The sequence below is a fragment of the Macrosteles quadrilineatus genome, unplaced genomic scaffold (genome assembly GCF_028750875.1).
Source record: "Macrosteles quadrilineatus isolate MER2022 unplaced genomic scaffold, UCM_ALF_1.0 Scaffold_4__1_contigs__length_99947679, whole genome shotgun sequence".
Taxonomy (NCBI): Eukaryota; Metazoa; Arthropoda; class Insecta; order Hemiptera; family Cicadellidae; genus Macrosteles; species Macrosteles quadrilineatus.
Window position 1 is genome coordinate 53,428,025 of NW_026542597.1, and position 22,350 is coordinate 53,450,374.

The 22,350-nt window shown below is 36.5% G+C and overlaps 1 protein-coding gene across 1 annotated transcript in view; it reads right to left on the reverse strand.

The window, feature by feature from the left end:
- Positions 1 to 22,350, reverse strand: part of LOC128991743 (division abnormally delayed protein) — a 164,025-nt gene that overhangs the window by 8,576 nt on the left and 133,099 nt on the right. Inside the window, exon 4 of the mRNA XM_054414900.1 lies at positions 1,525 to 1,814. Coding sequence (XP_054270875.1) covers positions 1,525 to 1,814 — 290 coding nt within the window. The remainder of the gene's footprint in view (positions 1 to 1,524; positions 1,815 to 22,350) is intronic.

A 22,350-nucleotide genomic window follows, 5' to 3' on the forward strand; every position in this document is an offset into this window, starting at 1 on the left:
TAATTGTATGTGGAAACAAACTTAGTTATTAATAGGGCCCAGAAGCAAACTGGGCGAAAATCAACCCGCTTAGGCTTATACAAATTTATAACAAATTTTGTTTCAAAACAATTCGCTTTCGCTTACATTTATTTCACGGTAGTTTATCCAGAACCGAGAAATCAATTAAAATTCCAATATTGTTTTACCTAACCTAACAATTAATTTAATGAATCTTTCATTCCAATGGAATTATACAAGACTTATAATCATAGAAATATAATTGCCATAACTGTACAATTAATAAATCCATGCTATAAAATTTTACTTCGAAATCGTACAGTAGCTATGCTTGTTAATTAATGTCTGCTGTGTTATTTTGTATGAATATTTTTATGTTATTAAGATAGTGTAATTCCTTTTATCGCCATTTCGACTTCGAAATTATTTTTGAAAGTATTCAACATCCAACCAAATACTACACCAGGCCAATTGTCATTTAAATGCCGAACCAATTAAGGATGCGGTCGAACAGAGGAACAATAACATATTCCCAGAACTTGGTGATATCGAAACCAGACGCAAACATGAATAATTAATTACTGTTTTAAAGCCGTAACCGCATTTTGCCTTTCAACAGCAAGTATAAATTGTTAAAATGACAAAAAGCCGTTCACGTGTTCAGTGTTGGCAGCTTCTAAATAATTACCCCATAAACAGCAACGAGAAAGCTTTACTGCTTTTCTGCTCTATTTTGTTTACTTTTTCACCCTTTAAATGGGACGCGTACTTTATATCACTTACTCTCAGTTAATAGCTGAGGTCTTATAAATCTTAGTTGTTATTCTCTTACATTTTTATGTGCACTCAATTTTTTTGATGGTAGGAAAATTGTAAACCTTAGTGTTTTACAACCATACATAATTTTTAAGAGAAATTAAATATAGTTGCACAAACAAATTTCGTTTGAATATCGAACTCTGGGAAAATCAAAGCTAAGGAAGGTTAAATTTGAAATTTGTTCAAAACTACCTACCGAGGTATTAAATCCATAATACAATTTGTTGGCAATTACGACAACATACTAATAGACTAGTCGATGAATGTGGAAATTATTCGCTTCTACTCCACTAATCTCTTAAACATGATGTTTTAAGCATTATGGAAAGTGAACACTGGAAATTAGCTATGACATGCGACTTAAGTAAGAGTTGTATGATTTTAAACTGTTGAGAAGAGGGGATCTTAACGTTATAGGAATTACGAAAGGTCATTTGAGGAAGAGATCTTCGCTAACGTTACATTTAAAAGTGACAAGGAAAGTTAACAGTTGTGTGTAGCTTTTAAACATATTAGAGGAGTCCTTTAGGATGTTAAAGCGTTACTCAAAAATCGGAATGCGTCGTAGAAGAAAGGGGTACTTCTTTCAAAAAGTGTTAAGCAAAGCCAAGCGTTTTGCACACCAACTCTATGGGACAAGGCAACTATTTAATATGTGACATGACAAAAGTGAAGCTTTGCTATAAGTGTACAAACATAACTCACTCTCCAACCCTGAGCCCGTTCCAGCACTCGGCCGTGTCGCGGGTCTCAGCGAAGCTCTCGTCGCTGCACAGGCTGTCGGCGAGGTTGGCGTAGAAGTCTCGGGCGTGCGTGGAGGTGACGGCGTCCAGGAACAGCTGCAGAGGACTGTCGGAGGACGGCTCCTTATACCCGCGGGCCACGCTGGAGACGGTGACGCCGGGGAGCTCCACACTGGCCCCGGGAGCGGCCAGGGTCTCGTCCGGGACTGCGGGGCCGGCGACCAGGCGGGGGGCGCCGCACGCCTTGCGGACCTGCGGGACCAAACATATGTAAATACAGATGCAACATTCTTGCAAAATAATCACGCACTACAACAGATACATCCCATTAACATGGTGGTTCTTTATACTCGTGAACTTTCAGTGACGAATACATACAGCATGTGACCACTGAAACCCATCGAAGGAACATCTATAGAGTAAGGGATTTATTTCCGATAGGGTAAAGGATTTTACAAGAACAGTATATAGTACATAGCAAGTAATTACAGTGCAATGCATTAATAATCAACAACTACAGAATTATGAAACAACTTTGTTAAACGTTATAGAAAAGTTATCGTCAAATAAGGTAATGTATAATCCTAACGCTGAAACCCCCTTAAACCACAGTCTATGCCAACACAAAATTTTCTATAGAATATTTTAAAATGTTAATTTAAGCAATGACACTCCACTCACTACAACAGCTCTACATTTTCTGTAGTGACCACTGTGAAAAAATACTTGAGTTCCGAAAAGGATTATACAACCAGGGAAATATTAATGTTGAAGCACTAAATTCTGCTTGACCTTTTAAAACGGCGTTTTGTAACAATAATCACTTTAGGCGTAACATCTCAAAGAAAACTAGTGATTCAAACAACTCATTTGTAAAAATACTGTGGTCTCTTAGCGCCTTCGCTGCTGGGCTAGGCAATACCCGCCACACACGGATGTAGCTGAATTGCGACCGACGCGCCGTGCTATGGTAAACCTGCAACTGCGTCACTCGTACAGTATGCTGCTCAAAAATGAAGAAGTTTTAAAGGTATACGGCGAAATGCATGAAAAGGTAAATTTTAAATAAATGTACTAAAATATACTTATTGAATATGTAATAAATGCAATGTGCTGCACAGAGAAGTACCTAATATAAATATATACCTATATAATATATTATTTCTCTGTGGGTTCCTTTGATCATTATAAACAGTTAATCTCGTAAGAAAATTTCTATTTAAACAGGGCTAAATTATTCCACAGAAGGCATGTTAAACCAGCGGCGTAGTTATTCTGAAGTATACGGCTTCAGATCATATAATAATTTATGTTTACTGCCAATGTTTTTTTTAACAATACCGAAGTTGTTTATACTAAACTTTTCTTTGGTAGACAAAACTTAAGCTCTTGTTATTGTGAAATTTGTATCACTATTCCTCAATACTTTAACAATTCCGAAAACACTTTTACCAACCTTGAGATGTACCAGTAATCAAAATTAATACTTTTTGAGGTTAAGAGGTCCATTCGTAGCGGTTTAGTAGAATGATTATAGTGTTTTTATAATAATAATCAGAACGTTGTCTGAAGGTTCGATCCTGAGAAAAGTCGATAGCTTTTTGTTCCTCCAAAAACTGGACCCATCTATCCTCGATTATTGAACTTTTAATAAATGTCCTTGGCTGAAGAAACAGCTGATCTTAGCCAGTAACATAGCTACCCAGGCCATGGCATTCCATTCTACTTTCACACTGCATACATACAAATTAAGCTAAAAATGCATTGCTGTCTTAATTGATTCAGTCAATTAAGCGAGCTATATAGCACAATAGTTCTGTTAGTTAACCCTGCACTTGTATCGGCAGTAGTAGATAGTTCTACAGCCGTCCCACAATCGCACAAGCATCGCGGTACAAATTACGGGCTAATTGTCCACCCATACATTCCGCGAGCTCTTCAGTAAATCTCGACTATCTCACAATCTCATTTCCCACGGGAAAACGAACTTTTCGCCAAGGTGAAACAATAACACAGTAAACCTACTGAACGAAGTGCGACTCCACAACTATTCCTATTGTCTAACCTTATTGATATCGAATCAATTGACATCGATAGGTCGATAGTTGACAGTCAATCGCCAGATGGTGGTGGAGGTCTCGCGGATGAGAGCAGACTGTACCGCGGCCGTCCCCGCACCAGACTGTACTCCATACATTTCACTTGCATACCTATAGCGATTCCCAGCGTCTTGGTTTTGTTTTTGGCGACTGCATTCCTCTTCACTTTGGTTTTTCTGCGCCGCCTTGGCGCAGTGCCCGAGCGAGGGTCTACATCTCGTACGCGAATATCTGCGGCTTGCTTACAGCGTATTGTGGTATTGTCTACAACCGCTCACCAACTTGTACGATCTGCTAATTAATTGATTGGAAAATCGTAAATATAGGCAACCTAATGAAGATAAGTCTTCAAATACGATTAAATCCGTTAGTAGCATATCATGAAAGCTATGTTTTTCAGGTTGAAATGTTATAATTATTATTACAACTAAACCGTGTTTAGGGTTAGAATGGTTTGGGTTAGGTTGGATTAGGGATGTTAGAACCGACAAAAAACCCAAAACTGTGTGTTAGATGCAAATTATATGGTTGTATAACGGAAAGTTGGGTCGTCAGGTTTTAGCATAGTTATTTAATTTGCATTACTTATTTCCTATTAAAAATACGAAGCCTACATCAAAATTAAACAATTAACTCACCTGACCCAAATTTCATTAAAAAGAGTTTGTGGGTGCTAACGGAACAGATTTGTAATTTAAATGTTTATTAGGATCACTGACACTCCAAAGAATTCCTTGGCCATGCACTTAGATCTAAATAAACAAATACATGTAGGCCTATGCAAAATAGTAGAGTCAAACGTTTTTTTTTTTTAGAGAATTTAATTCTCGTCTACTTTATTCTTGTAAGAATGTATACGCCTTTAATTTGACCGGATTTCCATAATTTGGATATTTTTGATTCCTAATGCCTCCTAGAGTAAATAGTATTGACGTTCACGCTAATGGTTTAATTTTTGCCTCAATATTCCTGTATCAAACTCAATTATTCTTTTATGGTAGAAACCTCTTAGATTTATACATTTTCGAGGTATAACACAATTGATAATTAGATGGATAATCAATTTAATAATTTTTACCACACAAGACTCTGAGGAATCAAGTTTTTTTTCCTGCCAAGCGCAAACAAGTTTTTCTAGATGGTTGAAATGATTCAGGAAGTTAACATTTCCCAACTAATTTCCCTTGTTTCTGAAGGCGAGGAAACTTGATTGTTGAAAAATGGAAATTCTCGCCCTCTTCATGAATACCTTGTCTGCCGAATAAACCTAAATTTAACATTATTTTATACTTTCATTTAAAATTGATTATCACAAACAACTGAAAGAGTACCTACAACTTTAAAGTGTCGATATTTATATAATGTACCTGAGATCAAAATCATAGTTAGTTTTAGTATTTATTAATAAAATTAAGTATTGCTAGTAAGTATTTTTGAAACATAATATAAAATTACCTTTAAGAGCTCTGAATAGAATTTGAATACTACTCTAATCGAACAGGAATAGTTCCATTTCAGTAAAAGCACCAACAGCTGAGTGCTTCACAAGTAGTTTCCAATGTAGCAATATAGAGAGAGCCAATCTACTAACTGAGGTGATCACATTACATGTCAACAATACAACATTGCAAACACCAAACAGCTGATCGAACATACATAAACAACTGTTATTACACAAAACATTCACATTTGAAGTGTTTTGCTAGCCAAATAAAGGCGGATTGAAGGGGTATTTTAAACTAATTTGAGTGCATTCCTTTACATTGAAATGTTAGTACTAAAAGAAGAAACTCACTCTAAATGGACAGATGTAGCATATTTTACATTCGATAAGAACATCGCTGAATGAGCCAATCAAATTATGTGCTACTGAATTGTCAAACTTCTAATATCTTTCGTAGTTGTCTATAAAATTTTACAAACGGAATTAAAGATAGTCATATAACTTAATAGAATTAAATGTTCCCAACGGAAAAATACTATGAATTATTGTCAAAATGGCTGTACAGATAACCATCACAAACACCACAACCAGGTGCTATACAGTCACATCCTGGAGCTCTAGGCTGGATGTGATGCCAGGGATGTGTTCTGTATGCAGGATGCGCACACGACACACATTGCGCGACAAACCTGCCTACAACTGATACTTGCAACGGTATACAACTCAGTAGTAAAGTAGCATCACACGCTACTTCATACGTCATACTCTAGCTAGACTGTATGACGTAGTATGGTCAGTCCACAGCGTAATGGAGGGTTTTGCCTTCGTTCTCGAAATATACGATGTAAATCAGCTGTTTGCTCGTTGTTGTAGCTCACAACATTATTATCTCTTCCTACACAACCGTTATATTTAGTGAAAATCTTTTTGTTAATGGTTCAGGGATAGTTAGGCTAGGATAGTTATTACACCTAATGTGTGTGTGTTTGTTTGAATTGGAAATATATGATTATTGGGAATAATTTAACGTATATACCCGTCCTAACCTAACCTGACCTATCTTGCACTAAAGGAATTGGGGTATCTAACAGATTTTGAGCCAGCTGTTTGATTGTTTTAACTCACACACTTCCACCTTTACCACCAGCTGTACATAGTATTTAGAGATAGTATTGTTATTGTTTGATACATTGTTGGCGGTGGTGATCCCTGGACCGAGGATACTGGTTTTAAGTTACCTCTACGTACCGCTAAACTCGGGCGTCCTTGAGATACCAGTGATAACCACATTGCAAGTGTGTGTCGGAGCGGAATACATATCAAGTGTCCGTACCAAACATGCCTTCGTAATCTGGGGCAAATAAGTTGTGATCCATCTACGATACTATGTCGTAAATGCAGGAATTATAATAAAATAAACTTTTATGTGTAGTGTAAAAGTATGTGTGTGTATTATTAAAAGTTCGACCACAAATTTATCATATTCGAACTGTAAACATAGGGATGCCTCAGACGGAGACGGGACAGAGTGCTTAGAATTTCTTAATCCAAATTTAATTCGTTTGCTATTTTGATTACGAACTGAATGAATTTTGAAATCTGTCATTTGGCTATCCAACAAATTGAATAATGCTATCCGACAAAATGTGAGGAAAATCCATTAGAACATCCTCTCAAAACGTAAAACAGCCACTGGCTTTGAAAAACACTATAATACAAACGTTTTAAGCAAATCCCCAGTCTCCTGCTATACTGCTCAATCCACTTCTACTTGATGCTACTTAAACGCTACGCCGAGGTATAGAGAAAGATCAACAACACAGAGAAGGGTCGGCCAATATTCTACTCAATAATGCACGTATGAGCCGGCCTGTATTGCCACACTAACCAACTCCATTGGCTTCTCTCGACGTGTTTTCAAAAGCTGGACCTTTCTGTAACAAGCCAAACTAGTTTTGACCAAAGTAAATGTTTTTGAGCTTCATTGTTCATCTGCATTGGCCGATAGCATACGTCAGTAGGATAAATCATGCCTACAATTAAATATTATTATTTTTACTTGTATTTCATGATCCACCTATTCTCAATAATAATAGGTCAACGTGGGTATTATGAGAGAGCCGTTCTATTAGCATTACTGGACAATGTCATGTGGAAAGTTTTCTGCGTACAAAGAAGTACTCACAACCCAATGCAACTTTAAGATAATTATAGGTTGGTATTTTACTTAATGATTTGCAGTTGCACTTAAGAGTCTTCCTTAGTGGAAACCATGTTGGATTTCTTCCCCATAAGAACAATGTTAACTTTGGGTCCAAATATCTCATCAGCAAATTGTCATATAATTATGGATAAGGAGTTAAATTTAAGGAATTGCGGTCCTCTAGAGATTGACGTTTTTTATTTCACAATTTTTAATTTTTATAATGAATAATTGATTATTAATTAGCTTAAAATTAAGCTAATTATTGAAAGGAAATGAAAATGGATTTTTGAAATTCAAAAACCTCAGTCACGAGTCTATTATGTTAAAAATACAAATTATAAATTTCAAAGCTATATCTTAACAAATAACGCCGTTACGTGTCCACAAATGATGTAATGTTTAACATTGTTCTTATGGGGAAGAAATCCAACATGGCTACCACTAAGGAAGACTCTTAAGGATAGTCCATATTCGTGTAGCATTTAAAAGGTGCAAGGAAATAACCAAAACATTGGATAGTTCTGCTTGTTCTGACTTTAGGGCAGCTATGTCGCTGCAATGTTCATTTGACATACAAGACTTCGTACTGCACGTTGAATTTGGAATAGAGAAGTAAATTAAAACAAACATAAAAAAAATGTAACACCAAATATATTACCTCGTTTCATCGTTTCATGCTTCCACACGCAGTAAATATGATCCGCAGAGTGCAAGTTAAACAGCTGTAAATACCAGCAGGTGTTGGGAGACTCAAATAAAACATCTGGTTATCAGTGGAATGCCACGTGTGCTGTGTGCAGTGATGTGTTACTGTGTTCACTAAGATTAGTAGGATATGATGAGGAATGTGAAGAACATACAGAGACTTCTGGGAATGGCTGTCACTTGGTGGGAGGATTGGGTGATGAGAACGGTGAATGAATAGTAATGGGATAGTGAAGTGATAGTGAAATAATGTTGTAATGGTGAAAAATGAAGGTGAGATGGTGGCTTAAATATGTTGGCGACAGTCAAAGAAGATTGTAATAGTGACAAGTGTTGGTGATATGTGGACAGATCGTCGTGATAGTAAAGGATCTCGGTGATGTGGAATCTCTGTTTTGGTTACACATGAAGACAATTATTGTGATAAGGAAAGAAGTTGGTGATAGTGGAAGATGATTGTGATGGTGTTAGTTATAGAAGATGGTTGTGAAAGGTGATGATGAAAGTGATGATTGAGAAAGAAAGTGGCAATTTTGAATGGAGGCTTAGATAGTGAACGAGCGTTAGATAAAAAAATATTATGATTTACTTCAGAATGGTGCCACGTTAGTTGAGGGATAGCAAAGGACAAATTTTGAGATGTTGTGATTTGGTCAAACAATATTTATGTCAACCTCAGTATTGAATTTGAAAATATGAAAACGTAATTATGGCGTTTTAATTGAAAGAAAAAATAAGGAGGAAGTGTAAATGCACAGGGCAGCGAATGATTTCACCATTATGATAATGGGTTTCCTCAGCTGTGGGCGATAAGTAGCAAGTGACTGATTAAAATGTTTCATAAGTGATTCAAAAGGAAACACTCTGCGATCAGTCGACTAATTATCTACTGTAGTTGGTTTTGTCCATAGTTCATCAAGTATCGCACACTTTGATAGTTTTTTTTTTTTTTTTTTTGTCTTTTTTGGATTGAACCCGGGACCTCAGGGACTGAAGTCCCGCGCTCTAACCACTATGCCAGCTCGCTCCCACACTTTGATAGTGGCATCAACGTTTGTAAAAGTATTACACATTTCACCCAAAGATTTTCAGCACAAACCTAACGCGGTTTGTCGATTTAATCGGTTGCAATTTGATGCCCCCTTGTAGGCTATCCCCTACACCTGGAGGCATGGGTTGGAACTTGTAGACCAGAGTGATGTGACAGATGTATATTGGTTGTCCAACAATGAAAGTACATGACTGTACCGGACAGTAAGTGTGCCAGCCACTTGCGGAACGGACTGTACCAGGAATGCACATATAGTGCACACCATGCAACCGCCCATGCAGGCACTGAGATGCACCTAGCCTTACAAATTCTGTCACAGTTTTATAGTGTAAGTATTTTGAAGAGTGATAACATCAATTTTGGGATTAGCTTAACGGTTCATCTAACCTCTAACACTAAATGGTTCTATTAGCATTCCTAATAGTTTGCCTGCACTTTTTTGAAACAGATAACTGATATCTGAGGTAAAAAATTTAGAAACTCAGGAACTCAGGACCATAGTCCTAAACCAAGAACATTTTTTAAAGCAGAAAAGCGCTTCTTTATTTATTGAGGAGAAGAAACTTCTAAGCTTATCGACTCTGTAGGCAATTTATAGTTTTTTTCGTCCAAAGGATGTGTTTTTGGCACAACATGAGGTATACGGTCTCCAACTGAAAATTGGCATAGCTAAAACGATTTACAAATGCTCTGCTTCAGTAATTGTGGCTCTATACAGCAGCTATGTCTAGAAGTAAATACAGCTGCATATTGAATAAACATAACATCAAAGCAACGCAATAGTACACTTTCCCGGTGTAAGATATTGAGATAGCCATTAAAATTGAGGATTTTCAAACAAATTGTTTCATTCCATGAACGATTATTAAGTTTCGAATCTTTTAGTTTCGTTTTTCACAAGCGAGTACATTGATTTGATGACTTCTCACTAACACTCATCACAAACCCACTAACATCACGATAACGTCTAGTAGAAAACGCGTTCTTAAACATCTCAATGGGGACCTAGATAATGCGATTTAAAGCGCGCCGCGCGGCGTCTAAACGATATCATCAGAACCCACGTGGTACATGGCTCAGTGGGAGCTACAGCTTATAGCTCGGTGGGAGCTACAAAGCTGTTAGTGTCGGCATACAGCTGATGAAGAGGTATCAGAAAACACGTCATAAGCAGACCGACGGTAACTGGAACAAGAGCTGGATTGAGATCTGACTCTGAAAGATGTCGATGTATGTTAGTGAATCACATTACAGTATAATAATCAAACTCGATAACACTAACACAATATGTCTTACAGAAAGCTGTATCTAAAACATATAAAAATGTAATGTTATTTAATATGTAATTTAATGAAAAATGAACCATAAAGTTAAAGGATATAGTTAAAATTGCTCAATATTCTATGTGATTGTAGTGCATTTCTTTTCGTAAACCAAAAATTGTTTTAGAATGTTAAAATGTACACTACATATTAACAAGTTCTAAGTACTTATGATATTTTAAGTTGAGAGCTTAAAAAAATCCATCTCTTTTGACCATAAGGAGTGAGACCATCAGATTTTAAAATTCCACAGTTACCTCAGTAGTAAAATATAGTCATTATCTTTCTAAAAAGATTCGAGAAACAATTTCCTCATTTCCCCGATTAACTGCACCAATGGATCCTCAAGATAAAAAAAAACTTTATGTATAAGAAAAATTTAAACCACTCAAGCAAAAACAAAATTTGTTTTAGTATGCAGTTTTGTGTTCCAATTGCAGATTAGCCCAGGAGTAACCCTACGAAACACAGTTCACGCGCCCAATCAGAATCACAACGGTTCATGTATATTAAGTATGGAAATGTAAGTTTGTGCAGCCGCAGCGCTGATCAATGATGCTGCAGTGTGGCATTCTTCAGCACAGGTTTGCTGATTGGTTGATCGAGCAACCACAGAAACAAACACTATTGTTGATGCTTGACTGACACAGATGTTTTGAGTGTTTGATAGGCTTCTGCACGCGCACCTCATGAAGAATAGTTAGAAAAAATTTGTTTGAGTTGCAATTCAGTCACATAAAATAACAAAGGGTAATTATTCTCATTTTGACCAAACAAACTTATAGCATAAGTTCATATAGCATATAGCATAAGTAAGTTGATTATATTACTTCATCTATGCGTATATTATGAAATGATATAGTATGATGATTGGTACATAAGAATGGAGGAAAAATCAGTGTCCAAACATTAATTACCTTTTCTAAATCAAGGTTAAACCTTGACTTCTTATGGTGGTGCACAGTAATAATTTAAGATCAACACACATTAGAGTACTTAAAAGTACTAGATAAATATAGCGTACTTCAAAATATTTCACTACACAGTTTGTAGCTTTACTGTTACATTAAGTTGGAACAATAAATGGTGGCAGCCCAATTTTAACTGCCCGCAGCACATTGCGAATTTTCATGACGTCACATCATATTTATATTCTACTTCCTTCACACGTCATTCTCGCAGTCAGCTGTTCAATTACAACAATTAACACTCCGTTTTATTTCTGAACTGTGACCTAATTGGAAATAACACTTCCTAAAAAGAGAAAAAATTGTTCAAATGGTTTATACATTTTTTACATAGCACTTATACCGTTGTACTACATTGAGGATTCGTATTCAATACTCTTTCCAATTTCTTTAGCGGGAATTTCCTATTTACAGTTTTGTACACATTCTAAAATGAGTTACAATCAAAGAAATATATTCCACGTTTAAACAATCTATAAAATTCTTTCAGTTTAAATACTCTAATATAAATAAATTTATTTGCACACCACAACTAACTTATATAAATTTCCGTTCGTACAAGCTCAAAGATTTCACTAAACTTTATAGTTATTGATTCATACAGAAACATCCGTTATTAATAACTTATTCGTGAATACTTCACACATGTTTATGCTACCAAACATATGAATTATTATAGTCTTTTAACACTAAATTATTCTATATGTGCACTTCATACTGCAACGTCATATATACAAGTCCATATATACACATACTGCAACGTTATAAATATACATATCCTTGTAAAAATTTACAATGCAAGTGTTGGAAGACATATTGCTTATACCTGTAATTTCTTGATTCAAAATTTTTTTACTACTCTTTAACGTTGCAAAATTGTAACAGTCAGGAAAATGATGTACCTAATCAACAAATAATCATCCCCAGTATAAAGACATTTCTCCTTGATTAGAAACGTGTTAGAGGGACACGGATATGATGACATGTCTTTCAACACCTACTAGATATATTCACACCTATAATGTAACATTTCTTACATGTATATACTGTTTTGTAAAAGTATATAGTAAAAGTCCAAAAGTACAAGATATCTAATAGTGTTGAAATATAAATTCGTTATATATTTTAAATTTACGTTATGAAATTCAACCACCCAGAAAAAATAAATTTACTCCCAAAATAAAGTATCCGCAGAGTGGAGATCTGTCGCAGACTGAGTGTTGATTATTAATGACTACGACACGTCTATTAATCAACACTTGATTACGGAGCCTGCGGCGGGCAGAACCATTGATTAATCCATTCAATAGACTCGCCCGAGCATTCATCTGGCCAGCGTGTTTACACTGTGTGGTTTATGGGGTTATAATGGTGGTGGTTCTTTTGGTGAAATCCAGAAAGATTAGTTTCTGTAAAATATAAAATTTTCGTTTTTCTTCCAGATATAGTTTTTTATGTAGAACAAAATTGATATACATTACACGAGTGAATTGTTAAGTCTGTTGCATATAAGAAATTAAAAAAAACCCTTCTTACTCCGATGTACTTTTATTTTCTTCAGTTTCAGATATTTTTTCATGAATGTAAAAAAAACTATACTATTGGTAAAATTTATACAAGTAAATCATTTCAATTTTTGGGGTATTGCTTTAATCTTTTAATCTTTTAATTCTTTAATTAGATTACTACACAGACGTATGTAATCAAATACTTCTTCTAACTAACACACGGTATTATTATTAAAACATTCAAACAATACTATGTGTGTTAACTTTGGAGATTTTTTATTTCGTAAAACCTGCAAATGCTTTGCAGAAGTAAGGTAAGTTCAATGATATATCAGTGGAATCAGCAATGCATTAGTCAAATTGCAATTTGGGCAAAGTTGGGTAGCGGACACAGGTATTTCATGTTTGTATTTCATAGGAAGTTAGTTTAAAAGTAACTTTTACCTCCATTGTAGCTTCATCCTACATATCTAAATTGATATTAACACAATAGAGTACCTTATATAATAGTGCTCACCAAAGAAGTTTAAATTGCGTATACAGTAACTAAGAAATTATTTTACACATCACGTTACTACGCATAAAATGCCTAAACAGATTATAAAACAACTTACTACAAAAATATCGTAATACAAACGTGCTATCTTATATTAGGGTTGTGTCCAATAAATTAAGAGTGAAAAAGTTAATCCTTTTGATTGACTTTAGTCTGTTAAAGTAAATACTAAATCAATATTAAGTTTATCTCTAGGGTATTTGTAGTCTAGTCGGATTCAAGATAAATACCTACGAACGAGCCTACCCGTTCGCGAATTTCGCATTTCAATTGGGGTCAAAACTAGTTTCCAAGGCAAAACAAACAATGTAATACCATTTTACTTAAAGATTATTTTTGTTTAGGATAGTTATTAGGTGAAGAAAACTACCAGGTCTTGGCCAACCACGCTTTTGTGTTTTTGACGAAATATCAAACCGGGTATCCAAAACAGAGTCGCACTCCCTAAACCAATAGGGTTTCCATTTTATGTTTGATTATAGATATTAATTAACATAATTTATTCTAATCCGTCAAAATCATAATCATAAGTAAACTCAAACAAACAATGCATCTATATTTATTCAATTAATTAATTAATTAGCAATCTTCGTCAGTTTGATTGATGACAAACAGAAGATTCATCAAATTACGATCAACCTCCGCCGTCTTATTTACTGTAATGATTAACAATAGGGAATCAATCACAGACGCTTCTGACACAAAGGATTCTGGGTACGGCGCAATTGGCATTTTAATTACGTGCATTTCCATCACCTATGAGTTCGTGTTGTTCATTCCTGTGGCTTGTGAGTTTGTGATCGTTGACGGGGTTCCAAACTGCGTATTTTGATTTGATACTTTAATACTTTTCAATGAAAAGGCGACCATACAAAGTAGGTACATATATTTTAAGGCAAGTATGAATGGAGGTGAGTGCATGATGAGTGGCGCATCATTTTCATCCCTTTAATAGTTTGCAACTGAATTTTTTAGAGTATAGATAGAAGCTTATATGTACAACCATTGAATTCAGTCCCTGCCAGTATGTGGTGACGTCTCATAATTTTGTAAAATCTATATTATACATAAAGGAATGTAATAATAATAACTCGAAAACAGTCAATCAACGTAAATATTTCAAGACAGTTTAACGTAGAATAAAATCAGATTTTCAAACCGTAGCCAAACCTGTGTTTCCCCTTTTAGTTTTGCCTCGGTCGACCTCTTCGCCGGTAAAATACCGGAGCTAGAGTTGAGCTATTTTAACGAACGAGGGAATAAAATGAACTGGGTTCTAAATAAAATATTGGCATTGACTCAAGTGTCAGGCCAGGTAGAGGATTGGCCAAGGTCGTAAAGAGAGTTGTTTAATTAAAATGGCCGAGGACTTAGAGCAGAATGCGCTTCCACAGCTGGTACTGTCGGCATTCTGTTGGTATTCTTCAAATGTCTCATTTACATGGTTATTGGATTGAGTCATAAAGATTTGGGAGAGCGTGAAATTTGTTTTTTGCACAGATATGATGTAGCTTTGACTATGGAGCAGACCTACCATTCCCATGTTAAAGTTGAGTATTATAATGAATACAGGCGTTGGCTACACAGGTACTTTCAGATAATTTTTTTATAGATAAAGGTTGTAGCTTTGAATCAGACATCCCAACATTTTGTTAGAGTCGTAACCAGTTTCACAATTAAAATTAAACTAGTTAAATTAAACCTCTAACAAAATATACTACTGTCAATAACAGATTTCTGTCGTATACACTTGACTTTGTAAACAAACCCAGACTAACTTACTGTAAACTATTTTAACGCGTATTTCACATTAATCATAAAAAAAACAAAGACACAATTTCTACAAAAGCACTATCTGTAAAGGGCTAATTCAGCTATATTTTACTTAAATAAAAAAGTTGCTTAGTCTGGTCCATATGGATGGGTCTACCCTAGTCAGTGGCTTTGTCAGTGGTAGTTTTATATTTAGTAACACTTCCATATCAATTTAGAAGTCTGTAAAATATGTTCACAAAAATCCCCTGTATTTATAGTATTTTGAAAAAAATATTGAACTATTGTTATAAATTACAAACAACCAATTTAACACAATAAAACAACACTCAGATTTAAAGGCATATCACACAAAGGACGAAAACGTATTCAAGAAACCTTATTAAGGTCTATTGGAAGACGATCAAATAAAAGGCGGTTCAAAAAGAGGATAACTCGTTCACTTCGCAGCGGCGCAAATATAGATCTCTGCTTGGCGCACTCTTGGCTTTATCTCCCTTACTAATGTTGTTTAAGCTCCTTTTGACAAGACATATCTCAAAGCCTTTCGGCGGTAATCGAAAACCGCTCCTTTCCAGCCAACATATTGCTATTGTAGAGAGGAGGCTGTTGTAGGCTTGATAATCTTCGGTTACTGCACAAGTTGTGTGGATATTATGTCCTATAAACAAATAATTCGCTTCGATGATTAATTATTTGGAAAAACTCAAAATGTATGTGAGTGTTGTAAAGTGCATCACTTCACAACATTTTGTATTGAATAACCATGCAGAAAAACACATTATTACTACTGTCTACTCCTTTAATCTATGATTATACGGAAATTTACGATATTATATAGTCTAACACCAAAAAGTAAAAATCTATTAGACAAACCTATAATTGATCATATCTTGTGGTATTCAATATTGTTTTAAGATCTAAATTTTCCATTAACCCGTAAAATCTTAATTTAAAACTATATAACTCCGACTAGATATTACACCATTGACATTAAAAAGTGCAATTAGACTTTTCATGCTTTGAAGTCTTAAGTCAATCTTCAGTGAGTCGGCGGCTCAGTTGGTAGCGTCGCGGACTTCGGGCCCAAGGCAGCGATGTCGTGGGTTCGGATCCTGGTCACTGCCGACACCATTTTATCAGTACAGTTCACCTTTAAAAAAGAGGCCACCAACCTCTTTTTTTTAAAGAAAAAAAAAAAACAGAAAATCATTCTCTACATAAACCGCAAACAACTAACCTTAAAACTAACTCCAGTTGGCACAAATAGACGAGAAATCCACAATGCAGTATGTTTAATATAAGGTAAACCCCAAGTCAACTACACTGATTTCAGCCGAAGCTAGTAACTTCACAAGGCTTGGTTTATTAGCAAGTTATACCTGTGATTGCAATTAATGCATGCGATTTATCTTCAAAGAGAAGTAAATTAATCAAAAGCGGGTGCGAGGCAAGAGGTATTGCTCTACAAAGCAATTACAACTTTGCACTCGGCTACATTGTCATCGTATAATACCTATAACGTCAAATAGACCAAGGGTTTACTATGGTTTTGAAATAGAAAAGTTTTGTTTGTACAGATTTTAAATAAATTTGTCATGTTCCTTTTTTATTAGAATTAAGTCATTTTATAACTTCTTTGTCCAATAAATCTGCTGTTTTGTTTCTGATCAATTGCAAAAAATACAGGAATGTAAAACATGTCTACAATCTTGAATATCATTGTCCTACAAACACTAATAAAAGTGTTTAGTCATTTTCATTTCTCACCCACGTACAAAACTGCACAGTTAACCACTGACTAAAACCACCATCATGATTTAGTCAATGGTTTAACTTTACTCTATATATCACAGATATTTAAAATAAAAAAAACTCTTACTTATTTATGAACAAACATTTCAAAATTGATTTTAAGAAAGAAAACATTTCATGAACAATATTATTTTGAAGAGAGCAAAGGTAAATATTAGATAATTTATTCGAACGCCCCCGGCAACTGCGTGTGGTAATGTAAGCAAATGTTTCTCTTTCAAGCAGCGTTGGTTTTCGATAAAAGGTTAACAGTGTTTTGTATTGAATTGGTTTAGCGAGGACTTGCGATCTTTTCTTGGTCTCTGAACTTTTAACTTTGGGAAATGTGATACAATAACTGAATAACTTGGAGTTGTAACTCGTCTTACGAAACTTAGGCTGGATCGAGGATCACAAATAATCTTTGTTGTGATATCTTTGTACTTGAGTTATGGTAGAGTACAATATTTTCAATTTATTCAGAAATCAGTTTTTACGAAGTCTTGGGTAAAAATAACAAACAGTCGACCAAATTTGATAATTCGGTCCGTTTGCTACAGTATTATTATTACCGTTTTAGAAGGGGATGCAATTGGTGTTATTTAAAACCCAATATGAACAGAGTGAGATGCCTGGGGATGTGTAGCTTTGTTGCAGACTAACTAACCAGCTGATTCAACCCAAGACTAGTGTTCAAGGAAAGCTAGGCCCAGAATAGAACCGTAAAAAACGTGCCGACTTTTTTCAGGATCACAGAGAGGGGTGAACCGACGTGATTTTGATTACTAGGCGAGTACTACCTATAATCTATTGCTAGTAAAACGTTTAGTAAAAATAGTGTCTTAAAAAACAGTATTACACTACTTTTCAAACCGTTGAACCTCAAGGCAAACCACACAAGACATTCCTACCAAAACATTACCTACTGGACTTCCTGCAGCCGACAAAACCCATTGAAATCACCGTCAGAAAATAATTAGTCCAACGAGAGACGGCCTGGGTCTGACAAAGCGCTATTGAGGGCCACTTCCAGCAGCATTCCTGGGGTAGAGTTACCTCTGGGGGAAGTGGGAGGAGGGGATATCCTCCGTCTTATCTCAGCGAGATACACAAACAATAGAGGGCCATTGAGGGACATTTCGTGCCGGAGAGGTGGCCACACTGCACGACAAAAACATTCCTCAATGGCCTTATCTGGGCACCCCCGCCGCCATTCATGGATCCGCCGGTGTGAAATCGTTAATGTTGTTTGCTCTGAGGTGCCTCGCTGCTGACCGGCTCTGTTCGCTATTGTAGGATACAAATTAGTGTCCCAAATACCTCCGCTTTGTCTGAACAGCTCGGGTGTCCCTAAGTGGCTCAGTCTTAGACATGCCTCGTTAAAAGAAACGGTTCTGGCTTTGAATAGACAAACGTCGGCAGGTTTGACAGTGTTGTGTTTTGTAAGTGGAAGTTATGGTATCCTACACGTCGTTGAAACATACAAATGCATGAATATATTTTTCTTTGTTTTATGAGGTCTTTTGATCACAAGCGGTTCCCATACAACTTGGATTGTGATAAGTGGTTTAGAGGCTTTTCTTAATAAGCTAAAAATATTTTTATAGGTCCAAACCCCAAGCTGCGGTGATGTCCACGATTTCAAGAGTATGTTTGGATACCAAGGGAACATTCAACGAGTCCCGAACTCCGATTCAAAGGTTTCCCTATAACAATATTACAACACTCTACATGTGCGTCACTCTTTAATTTATGTATTTTCATTCAAAAATGATTTCTATTCCACTGAATTCACTAAATGGATTATAAGGATTTTCTCCTATAATCTATGGTGAAACTCAAAGTGCGGCAGTGTTAATGAGCGAGTTTGAATACCCAAACAAGCAAAACGTACCGAACTCCGATCTCGTTTCAACTTTCCAAAGATTGCAGGTGTCGATGAACATTAACAACCCATCCCTCCGTGTTGAAACATTTCGTTACGTTGTATTATAACTCTAGTAAGCCCCAACTTACAGAAGGTCCGTAAACATTGTTATAAACGTAAAACATAAACCCCGTTATCAACACCGTGGGAAAATCAATAAGCGGACGACGAATCCGTTATACTATAGCGCCGTCACTTTAGTAGTCGACCCAATTTCCTACGCGGCAGAATCGTCTGTAATGAGAAGGGCGATCGCTGGAAGTGAGATAACATCTGTAGAAGGAAGTGGTCGGTCATCTGCCTACAGGCGCCTACAGGGTTGTTAACCTGAACAAGAGAACAGGCAGAGGAGTCAGATTAAAACACCTATGTTTTAAAATAGTGCAGTACTCTTATCATCGTAGGTCTGCTGAAAGACACGATACCTTTAAAGGCACAACCTTGCTAACAACACTGTGATAGGAAGTGACCAAACATCTGCAGCCCAGGTCTACCCGTGTTCGACCACCTCAGATGGATACACTAAAAAAAATCACCGAAAAAAAACATCCAAAGCTGTTGAGTGACCCATCTCCTTATCTCTAAAAGTACAACCTTGCTTCCACTGATTTACCTTGATAAGTGTGGGAAATGCCCAAACTACAAGGTTACCTGCAGCTACAGCCTTCTCGTATTCGAAATCCTCGTACCAATCATTGTCAAAAGTTGGGAACGATTTCTGCTAACTATTGACGACCCAATCGTCTTTAGATTGTCAAGTTTAAAAACGAACTCCAATACAAAACAAGTAGCTCAGTTCTGGAAATATTAACCGATTTAAAACTACTTTCTACTCCACGATAAACCCGACGTTACTAAAGCATATCAAGGAGAGGTGAGGTGTCCAAGGTCCCGGGTTTAAGACCTGCCAATCACAAAATTTGTGATTTAATGGCTTTTATCGATGCATGCCCCAAACCTTCTAGACCTAGCCTAAAGTAATGTGTAAAACAGTTGCTATGCGCCTTACGATATTCAGGTAAAACACGAAACACTATCACACAGCATCTGATTAATCTCCCTAGCTAAGTAGTTTAGCATAGTATCCAAATAAATGATATTTGGATATTAAATCAAGGACACATAATAAAATTATCATTTAAGTTTGTGCATTCATTTTACACTTAACACATTGGCAGATAATGCTGATGTTTGTAAAGGACAATATGTCTTGTGTGAAGACTAAATAATGATAATGGAGTGCGACCGAGGACGAGTTACTCACATTACGGTCGCTAGAGAACTCGGCAAACATAAATCGCCGGTTGGCATCTCCACTGCAGGTTTAGCAGCGCCACAACTCTTGGGAAATGTTAATGTTATAAAACAATATTAAACACATGAGTTTTGGTTCTTCTAGTTATTTTAGGTATCACAATTAAGCCACTAGCACCTTCTTATGTATGGAATTGACAAGAAATTGCCGATAAAGTTCGTTGGTCTTACAGAATTCTTAATCTTATTTGTGTCAGAAACGCAGTGAAATTCCTTAATTTGTGAAATGGTTGTCATTAAAATTAAGATAACCACGATGATTCCAAGCAAACGACCCGCCAAAACTGCAAGTTCCCCGCGCATTACTGCAGCATGTAGTCGACGCACACACACTACCGAGAAACACGAGTTGTTAACATACAAGACAATCGCACAATGGGATCGCAGACGGGTCTTTGGATTCTTTAGCTTCTCCGATCAAAAATCTGAACAAAAAGTGATCAACATCGATCAAACAGAAATGACGACCACGCCCCAAACAACGCCGAATGGATTGGATTCCAAAAGTGTTGGAAACAATAATAAAATCAACCTCTTTGCGGCCGGCCACAAAAAACGAACGCTTTTTTGTGGTCAGGAATGCCAACAATGCGCAGCGCACGGCGCAGGTTGACAGTGTGGGGAGGGGCGCATGCGCACCAAGGTAGACTTGTCTGTCCCCCCTTGCCCCCCCCCTGGCCCACCGCCTTGTGGTGAATCACACCGGTTATCTCCCGCCAGATAACACAGAACACCTCGCCTTCGCCCTCGCCGGTGTCTTGAATAATCGAGAGTGTAACGCTCAAACTGCGATCATTTGCGCTAGGACACATATGGTAAGCTTACAAGGTCAAAGTAGCCCTACACAGTTGAATGTTCATGTTGGACTACAATTCAATATTTGATTAGTAGTAGGTTGCCCTGAAGATGCATTTCTGCAACAACTGAAACTTCAAGAAGTATTCTCACCAATCGCGGCCATCTCCCAAAGACTTGATTCGAAAGTATTCGAAGAATATGTTACAGATGAGAATAACATTTTGATTCAATCGCTTTCCACCAGTTACAGCCTCATTATAATATTACACTTTGAAGCTTATCAGAATACAGCTCATGCACTTTTTATGCAAAAAAGTTGTTATTATACTCAACAACCTCTAGAATCCTGCCTTTCTTCGTACAGTGTTGGGCTACATGTCATTTACTCCGTACTTTCGTTATCCCGGACGAATTTTATTTTTGGTATGTCCAGATGAGGGCTTCCTGAGGCGCGAACACAAGTATGTTTTTTCTCAAAGGTTTCACCTAGATTTAATCTTTCTACGAACCATCAGTGGAAACCAAACTTGTGTTTTGGCGGGTCCGTTTGTACCCGAGAAGAGCCCCCGGTCATTCATACCTCCCTTTGTGTCCGTGTCACAGCTATGTCGCCGACCTCTGAAGGGGAAGCTGACTCAGGCAGTAAAGCTGATATACTACCTCGGGTCTAAAAGGTCTCTTCATTTCGCTACATTTATGGGCCATATTTGTTGTCGGGCGTTCGGACAAATTTGTTGACTCATTCAAGGTTTTATTTTTCAAACGAGGAGGAGGCTTGTGAGACCCAACAAGCTGTTTTGAACCTCCAAATTGTCTTGGATAAAGAGCTTCGTTTACACATTTGCAGTCCATGACAATTATGGATACCCGCGAACGAAAATAGTGAACTCTCTAAAATATGCCGGGTTGAAATCTAGTGATGATTTTAACGTTTATTTGGTGTTTGCTCTATCTTTGAATATCTATGGAGAGAAGTAGATATCCCTTTCCCACGTTAAAGTCGTTGTCAGTTTTATAATTAAGATGAATGTGGTTGGAATGGGGCACTAAAGAATGTGCTGTTAAATATCTATTGTATATACTTATTTTTAAACAAGCCAAGAGACCAAAACCATAGTAAAATTTTTTTAGTGAAAAAAATTTTTAAAGTACCAAAAACAAAAAGAGAATATCGAAAATTTGACAGTGCCGCACGTTAAGTTGAATTAACAATATGCGTAAATTGGTCCATAACATTGGGATATCTACCACATTATTTTATAGTCAATGGTTCTAATCTAATCCGTTTCACTATTAAATGAAATGAACATTTGGCGCATCAAA